The sequence below is a fragment of the Rhagoletis zephyria genome, unplaced genomic scaffold (genome assembly GCF_001687245.7).
Source record: "Rhagoletis zephyria isolate East Lansing unplaced genomic scaffold, Rhagoletis_zephyria_1.1 Rzeph_scaffold_16173, whole genome shotgun sequence".
NCBI classification, from domain to species: Eukaryota; Metazoa; Arthropoda; class Insecta; order Diptera; family Tephritidae; genus Rhagoletis; species Rhagoletis zephyria.
In genome coordinates, this window is record NW_016173238.1 from 2,179 (window position 1) to 12,168 (window position 9,990).

At 33.5% G+C, this 9,990-nt stretch overlaps 1 protein-coding gene across 1 annotated transcript; it reads right to left on the reverse strand.

The window, feature by feature from the left end:
• Window positions 1-1,358: 1,358 nt before the first annotated feature.
• Window positions 1,359-9,761, reverse strand: LOC108379335 (alpha-(1,3)-fucosyltransferase C-like). Its single transcript, XM_017635681.1, has 2 exons — window positions 9,022-9,761; window positions 1,359-1,815 (listed from the first exon to the last, which is right to left on the reverse strand). Exons 1-2 carry the CDS (start codon window positions 9,759-9,761, stop codon window positions 1,359-1,361), a joined length of 1,197 nt encoding a protein of 398 aa, XP_017491170.1.
• Window positions 9,762-9,990: the final 229 nt, after the last annotated feature.

The window sequence follows — 9,990 nt, forward strand, 5'->3', positions numbered from 1 at the left end:
CGGTCCTCACGAAGTTCGCATAAATAGAATCCAACCAATTGCACGACATGCAGCTGCGCTGGTATGATGCCATCGGTCCCCGGCGACTTTAGTAGTTTATCGGCCAGACCTTGTGACGATCGTCCAGAAGATCGGAGAAGTACATTTGACTATACTTCGAAGTACGAAAAGAGAGAGTATGGGTGGTCACATTATCTATGGCTCAAATATGTAATAGAAACGCCTTATTTTGACCAGTTTTGACAATATTTCTTTGCTTTATTTAATATTTATTATTTCTTTTATGCTACTAAGGTTAAGTACTAAACCTAGGACAATTCCACAGACTAAAACGAGTAAGTTTTTGACGGCGAAGCCGAATACGGTCCCTGCCTCTTCTGTAAAAAAGGGGAAAATATCAGTTGGGGTCTTTCTACATATGTATGTATGTAGATATATTTTATCACCATGTAAATATGTACATATAGACAGGATAAGTAATACACACTTACCGAGAAGTAAATGGTTTTAGAAAAAACTAGCACCTTAAAGGCGGTGTCAAACGATTGGTAAATTTGCACAGATTTGTAAATTTTTATACTGGGCTTATGGTACAAAATAAAAAAAAAATGGCACGAAATTTTGTTTGTAGTCACAATACAGCGAACTTCTATTGGAAAAATTTTAACAAGTTATTTTTCGTGATTGCAATAAAGAAAAATATTTGTGAATTCACACGATTGGGATACAATTTGCATCAAATTTTGAGCAAAAGACCATTCCTGTGACACTAGCTTAACAAATGCATCTTCTATGAATTTCTTTTTCGATAATTTCTAGTATTTTTTAATGAGTAAGAGCTATGTATATATGTATGTATATTACAAATTAAAATTGTATTCGTGGCACCGCATAGCATGCGTTATACTTCCAAAATGCGTTTATATCTTCATAGATTTCTAACCGTCGCATAGCCGGATGTGAGGTAACACGCTCACATAAGCTGCAGTAGGGTATAGTTTGCAGCCCGCCATCGAAGGACATGATTGTGTAATGGCGGCGCCACCAAAAGTATTTGGCATACTCTAAAGGATTCTTATCCAAATATATAAGATACGCCGCAAGCTCCGAAACGTTCTTAAAATCTTGAACATCAATGTAAGAGAGTGGTGGGNTTAACAAGTTATTTTTCGTGATTGCAATAAAGAAAAATATTTGTGAATTCACACGATTGGGATACAATTTGCATCAAATTTTGAGCAAAAGACCATTCGTGTGACACTAGCTTAACAAATGCATTTTCTATGAATTTCTTTTTCGATAATTTCTAGTATTTTTTAATGAGTAAGAGCTATGTATATATGTATGTATATTAGAAATTAAAATTGTATTCGTGGCACCGCATAGCATGCGTTATACTTCCAAAATGCGTTTATATCTTTATAGATTTCTAACCGTCGCATAGCCGGATGTGAGGTAACACGCTCACATAAGCTGCAGTAGGGTATAGTTTGCAGCCCGCCATCGAAGGACATGATTGTGTAATGGCGGCGCCACCAAAAGTATTTGGCATACTCTAAAGGATTCTTATCCAAATATATAAGATACGCCGCAAGCTCCGAAACGTTCTTAAAATCTTGAACATCAATGTAAGAGAGTGGTGGGGCAAATTTGGAATAATTTGCTCCACCGTACACAACTGGAACGATATGCCGCTGCAGAGCGTTGTAAAACTTTTCTGTAACGTAGTCAATGCAAAGCGAGTTCTCAAAACTTAAGTAAAACTTGTAATCGGTATCAAGCATCTCATAGCAGCTGCTATTCGAGCGTGCACATCTGAAATAGAATGAAGAAGAATGAGAAATTAATAACTTATAAAATAAAAAAAAAAAAAAAATACTCTACTGTAGAGATGCTAACATTACACAAAAAACACCGACACACCTTAACTTAGTTTTGAGTCATAGATTACGCATCTGTATACCGTTTTTCTAGACTAGGTAATTTTCCCAAGATATTTTCATTTTCATTTTTAACGTAAATAAAAAATGCAAACTTTAACTGGGAACAAATTAAAACATAACCGATTTTTTTACAACTTTTTTATTTTCATCAAGGCCGGTTATTTTACAAAAATATCAAGCTACTAACGAAGAGAATCGATAGATGAATAAAAAAGTGAATTATTTAAGAGCAGGGAACATGATACAAGTATTTAAAGTTTCACTTCTTCTTATTCGGCATTGCTCCCAACGTAAACTGTGCTTTTGATATTTTCATTTAAATTGAAGCTACCATATTATCTGAAGAAATTAAAAGTTTTTTTTTTTACTAAAAAAAAATATTTCAAAAAATAATTTAAAAATTATGAGAAAATATATTTTGAGGATCTTTTGAGCGAGCTTTTCTATTGTTCTATTATTTCTAAAATTAAATATAAAACGGAATATAAGTAAAATACATTACATTGTGTAATGTAAATAGAGAATCTGTTTGTTTATGCAAATTATTTTCATCATAATTTTGTACGATTAACTGCATATTTCGGGATGGCCAAGAGCATGGTAACTTCACCAAGGCGTTGTTTGCTTATTCCAACCACTTTTCAGCAGAAAATTTTCAGCCTCGGCAAGGCTGTGCCCAATTGAAGCGACACGCGGCACCAGCAGCAGTAGGGCGAGTGGTTTGCCTGTCTATAAACATTAACAAGGAGCTGTAAGCGCCAATTTAAAATGAATATTTAAACGGCACTTAAGTTTAATTGTGGATTGTTGTTTAAATGCCATTTAGCTTTCGTTGGTTTCAAGGCGAATTAATATAAGGTGATAGCAGGAGTACAAAAACAAAAATTTACATGTATTTTGTTTTTGCTTTGGCGGCATAAACTGTCAAAATCTGTAAGAGTGTGTGTAGAAATTCAAACAAAATTTTTCAATTTGATATCAGAAGCCGTGCGGCGAAACACATACACAAAATCAGCTGAGCTAGTAACACCACCTTATATAAATTCGCCTTGGTTGGGTTTCTGATCAACTTTGTTTAAATATGCCAAGCAATAGGCAGAACTCAGGTTGTTCGTTGAAATTGTTGTTGCATTTGCTTGTTTGGTTACATTTTGTGCTGAACAGCTCATTGGTTTTTGGTGGGATTTGGTGGGATTGATTAAATGATTGTATGTTTGGGAAATCACCACGCGGAAACGACTGAAAGGATTTGCATTAAATTTAGTACGCAGATAGCTTATGGGCCAGATTGGTTAATAGGCTGTTTTTTTAAGAGTTGCCACCTGTTAAAAAAGTTAAATTTATTTAATATGCGGGAACGACTGAACGGATTTGCATGAAATTTCGCACAGAGATAGCTTATGACCTACGTTGGAGAATAGGCTACTATTTTAAGCGTTGCCACCTATTTGAAAAGTTTAATTAAATTAATACGCGGAAATGACTGAACTGATTTACATGAAAGTTTGCACACAGATAGCTTATGACCTAGATTGGAAAATAGGCTTCTTTTTTAAGAATTGCCGGCTGTTTGAAAATGAAATTTTCCTCACAGGTGGTTTATGACCTGGATTGAAAAATAGGTTACTTTCTTAACCGGTTTTCCGATCAGAACGAAATTTGGTCCAATTACAACGGATTTCGCGAGGAAGGTCTTAGACTGCAAGTAATTCCGATAACTCAAGGCCCCTCCCATACAAATTGGAATTTTCATATTACATATATATCTCTGGAAGTATTTGTGGGAGAGAACTGGGACTTGGTATAGAGATATGTGTGTGAAATCAATGTTGGCATTAATCGATTGATTTTTTAGAAAATTAGTTGATTCGATTAAATTCAATCTGATTACAGTTAATCATGGTTAATTTCAATCTGACTAAACAGTTAGTCGTAACCGCGATTAAAAAAATTAATCTTTAATCATTAACTCTTAATTTGATAAAGTAGGTTTGGTGATTAATTAATTTATGCTGCAATTTTCCTTGGCACACAAAGCAAGTTAATTAGGTATGGCTAAGTCGGGTTTCCTCATCAATCTGAGCAATTTGGTGTGCATTTTCATTAAGATCTATACCAACAAACGTTTTACAAACCAAGTTTGTAAACGGTCCCAGTTTATGTATTACTAATAACAATAATTATAGTTTTTTTATATTACGTGCTTTTTATAAGCGTAAAACACAAAATAATTACTATAACTGGTGTTTGGTTTCAAATTCGGACAAACTAGACAACTTAATCAGATTTTATTTTTAATTGGTTTAACGATTAATGATTAAAATTAATTAATCGTAATCGCAGCCAGCGATTAACGATTAAAAATGTGGATACATTNAGATTTTATTTTTAATTGGTTTAACGATTAATGATTAAAATTAATTAATCCTAATCGCAGCCAGCGATTAACGATTAAACATGTGGATACATCAACTACATTCAACATATGTACGTACTTATGTATTCACATATGTACATACGCTGCGATTAGGTTATAAATATTGCGCCACCTGTTAATCAAAAGCCGAAATATGTACTATGTACGCACACATACATACTTATGTCTCCTTTCCTCACTTCGAACGCATGCACGTGTTTGCAAAACGAGGACGAAGTGATTTTGTATGGGAAATCATTTATGCCCATAAATTTGAATCAAATAAGCATACTTAGAAGATATCAACCAATACTTCCCATATACCAAACGAAAGTAAAACTCTTGAATTTTTGATTAAAGAAAACAAAAACAAAATCATTCGAGCGGGTTTCGAACATTTTGGTAATAAAAAAAATTTGCTAATTTTTTCAACAATTTTTTGCCTTAAAGTGCTCAATATTTGTTGAATTTATATCAAATCTGTATACGATAATATTTCTATTGCTTCAAAGAATCTCTATTCCGAAAATTNGGAAATCATTTATGCCCATAAATTTGAATCAAATAAGCATACTTAGAAGATATCAACCAATACTTCCCATATACCAAACGAAAGTAAAACTCTTGAATTTTTGATTAAAGAAAACAAAAACAAAATCATTCGAGCGGGTTTCGAACATTTTGGTAATAAAAAAAATTTGCTAATTTTTTCAACAATTTTTTGCCTTAAAGTGCTCAATATTTGTTGAATTTATATAAAATCTGTATACGATAATATTTCTATTGCTTCAAAGAATCTCTATTCCGAAAATGAAATATATATCTGTAAATCATAAACTGCTGGAGCATTTTAAAGGCTCAAAATTGACCCCAAAATAAGCCAATGCTTACCGTTATTTTTACGACAGAAACCAAATTGGTTACTTACAAAAATGAATCTGTCGATAGGTTTGGAATTTTATCTTTGAAACGCCACACTTTTCTTTGAAATCGCTTTATTAGTTCTCGTGCAATAAGCATTTTCGTGAAGCTCTAAAAATTACAACTACAACATTTTAGCATAGTCTCCATCTCGAAACGTAAGACGTATTCTACATCAAAACATATATTTAAAATTGCGCCGGGTATTTAATGTTCGGTTCCGCATGAACTTAGACTTTCTTAATTGTTTTATTGTAAATTTGTTATGAAAAGAAAATCCCGTCGATATCGATGTCATTTTTTCCCTAAAAAATGGCCGCCGTAAGTCCAACTCCAGNCTCCATCTCGAAACGTAAGACGTATTCTACATCAAAACATATATTTAAAATTGCGCCGGGTATTTAATGTTCGGCTCCGCATGAACTTAGACTTTCTTAATTGTTTTATTGTAAATTTGTTATGAAAAGAAAATCCCTATTTTGGTTGTCGACGTCGATATCGATGTCATTTTTTCCCTAAAAAATGGCCGCCGTAAGTCCAACTCCATCTACGCTGACCACAGAATTCTTTCGAGGAACACCTTTCCGCGAAAATACTGAGGTCAGCGTAGCTGGAGATGGACTTAAAGCTCAGTTAGTCTAAACTTATTTTCCGTAACTTAACTTAACTCAATGTTTTGGCCAACCTGTTATATGAGAAACTGTGTTGGCGGTTAGTTAAAACTTATCTTTATTTCGCTAACTTTTCGAGCACATCTGCAGTGATGTGTAGTTTAAATTCTTTTGCATATAATATTATTAAAAATCAACGCGAACTCATAGCACTTTATTACTCTAAAATTTCGTGATCTATAATATTGCATTCGCAAAAAATTTCCTATGAACTAAAGAAGATTTTTTTTTTGTTTACAATTGTTTATATCTAACCACGGATAATAAATAAATTATTCGAAATTATACCAAACGTCAGAAAAAAATGTATNTTAAATTCTTTTGCATATAATATTATTAAAAATCAACGCGAACTCATAGCACTTTATTACTCTAAAATTTCGTGATCTATAATATTGCATTCGCAAAAAATTTCCTATGAACTAAAGAAGATTTTTTTTTGTTTACAATTGTTTATATCTAACCACGGATAATAAATAAATTATTCGAAATTATACCAAACGTCAGAAAAAAATGTATCAAATCAAATAAAAATGTACCAACAAAAAATCTTAAACGCATTCACAAAAACGCCTTTTAAATAAACACCGAGTAAAAATATACATACATATGTACATATATGTATTAAAAGTAGAAAAAAATTAGTCAAGCATTTCACTTTCTGTGAGATCGTAAGTCACATTTTGGTTTAAAGATTCTGCATGTATTTTTATATCGTGACAAAAACTGTGAAAAGACTTGATATAATATTTTGGTTTTATTAAAGAACCGAGGGTTTTTACCTGTAATCTATTTCTCCGTTTTTTTTTTATCAGAATCCGAACAGAAAAGACAGCTCAACATTTGCGGAGGAATGTGGAATAGACAATATACCTTGAGCTATTTTAAAAAGGTTCGCAACCATCGGGTCGTTTATTTCGTTTTTAATTAATTTAATTTGTTTCCAAAACTCGTATATATTTAAATTTTTTAAGTTCTGGTGCTTTCGGAATTGCCGACCTTGTAATGTAAAACAAATTCAGTCGAAGTTTGTTTGAAGTAGAGAAGGAACAAAGTATTTGTATAAATAAGTAGAAGTTTTTAACCAACGTCAATATAAAACCATTTCCAAATTGTAACAAAATGGCCTATGCGATGTCTATGTACTTTTTGGTCTCAAATTGTACCAAGAAAGCACAATTGTGGCAACTTTATCATCACCAGGGCTGCCAACTATGCTAAGCTTTGAGGTGCCATATTGAGGATAAAAAATACCAAAACGTGCCAAATCGAAAAATAAAAGTGCCAAAAAAGGTGCCATTCTTTATATTGCTTTCTATTTAGCAATAAAATAAAAACCACATTTATAAAACAAAAGTGCAATGCCAAAATAAGATAAACCAGTTGAATAACCTTTAGAAATTTGAAAATTTTAGTTGAGAAAATAAGTACACACAAAGGATTTCACAAAAATATATTGAAATGTTATTTTTTGCAANTATTGCTTCCTATTTAGCAATAAAATAAAAACCACATTTATAAAACAAAAGTGCAATGCCAAAATAAGATAAACCAGTTGAATAACCTTTAGAAATTTGAAAATTTTAGTTGAGAAAATAAGTACACGTAAAGGATTTCACAAAAATATATTGAAATGTTATTTTTTGCAAAAGTGCCATTTGAAGTAAAAGAGGGCCAAAAATGGCACGGTTTGAGCCAAGTTAGCAGCCCTGATCATCACCGTATTTAACATTTAAAAATTTTTGGATTTTTTTCCGTTTTAGTGGAACCCTACAATTGTTTTCAACCAGTATTTATTATTTTAAGTGTATTAACTGGAACACTTTGCACTAAAAAATTTAATACGAAAGAAAGAAAGAGTTAAAAATTAAGGCTTACCTGAACTATGAATAGTGAATGCAAGTTTTGAACCACTGTGCGATAGTTCGGTGCTCATGACACTTCCGATATAACATTAGGATGGCTACTTATAGAGTCCGACGGATTAATCAGCATCGGCATCGGCCGATTTTTTTTCCGCAATTTTAACAAATGTTCATCAAAATTTTAAACTGTTTAATCCGATTTTTTAGAATTTTTTTGAGGACGCAGTTTTTTTAAATGCATATATAATAAAGTGCAACTTTGAAGTAGCTAGGTAAGTGTTGATTTTTGACAATTTTTTGTTAAAACATTTTCTTCCACATAAAGTATGTTTTTTTTTGTATTCAGAAAATCCGCAACACCTTCCACAAAAAATTCCAGAAATCAATAGTAAGTTACTTAAAATTTGCACTTAATTGAAATAAAATTGAATTGGCTACAAAACTTATATCTTAGATATCGTTTTCTAGTGAAAAACTGAAATAAATTAGTTTTTTAAAAGTACCACTTTTCTCCGATTTTGGACTGGGGATTTAGTTCATATCGGACTAGTTCGTTTTTGGCGATAAATACCTAGTACGGAACTAGAAATTTGATTCACTAGTCCGCGGTTGCCCTGCAGGGCTATCTTAAGCTTCATGCACGAAATCCGGTTGCGATGACTGTANAAAAACTGAAATAAATTAGTTTTTTAAAAGTACTACTTTTCTCCGATTTTGGACTGGTGGGGATTTAGTTCATATCGGACTAGTTCGTTTTTGGCGATAAAGACCTAGTACGGAACTAGAAATTTGATTCACTAGTCCGCGGTTGCCCTGCAGGGCTATCTTAAGCTTCATGCACGAAATCCGGTTGCGATGACTGTAGGAGCTATTCTACATTAAAAAGAAAATTTTGAAAAAAAAATCGCTTGTCATATTCGCGGTTAGGGCTCGATATGCTGTGTGCTGCCTAGTAGGACCCGTATAGGTCGCTTCAAATAGTACAAAAACCAGTGCGATTACAATTTTACTGCGCTGAATTACTGCACATGTATTTCACGCATAAAGCGTTTTATTTAAATCTTACCTCAGCGGTCCACACTTTCCGTACACATCTATACTCGTATTCAAATGTGCTTGCAGCTGCTTCACCAAACGTTCTCGCTTAGATTGCACCTTACAATTTGACACAAACCAAACAGCCAACTGNTTTATTTAAATCTTACCTCAGCGGTCCACACTTTCCGTACACATCTATACCCGTATTTAAATGTGCTTGCAGCTGCTTCACCAAACGTTCTCGCTTAGATTGCACCTTACAATTTGACACAAACCAAACAGCCAACTTTTTCTTCCTTTTAATGGACGCCAACAAATCCGAATCGTTTTGTGTCCATTTCGCATCAACTTTGCGCCATTGAGGTTTCAGCACGGGTGCAACTACTTGATTCGTTGCACTGTCTCGAATGCTGTTGTAACTCCATACGATGTCCGAGTCCAGGCGGTAGCTCATAGTGAGGTTATAGAATTCACTTTCTTCGTAGAAATTATGCCATGTGTGCGCAGGTGATTCCAATTGTGAGAAAACGTACCATTGATGAGCTGCCCGTTTGCGCGGTCGACCGTTAAACAATGGAAAAGGGCGCGCTGTGTGGAAAACGATTGCCGCATAATCAACGATCGAAGGTAAATATTCGTGCTGATTGGTTAAAATGCAATTGATAGGTGGACATTGTACATTTAAAGTGTCCGCTGTTAGCGTCCATTGGTTATCGTCGAAGAATCCATTCCAAAAGAGAATCACGGTGCTATTGTTTGAGTGCCCCGACTCCAGGGATATGGATTGAAAAGTCTTAGCCTTGTTATTGTCCAACGACGAAATTACAAGGTAGACTAGAAGTAAGACAGCTGTGAGGACCAAAACTATTTTTAGAATTAGTTTGAAGGCGCGCTTGTGAGTGAACATTTTTTTGAGTAGAGTATTAACATACATATGTGGATTTACAAATAGTGATTACTTTTGAGTTTGCGATTTCATCGTTAAATTTATCATAAAGTGCTTAATATGTTATCACTCAATTACAGTTCAGTTTCACATTTATTGTTGTATGTAATATTGCGATTTTATTTATCAACACTTTTGTTTGTTGCGCAATCACAATGTAATGTAGTGCAATAAATAAGTACGTTTGCAT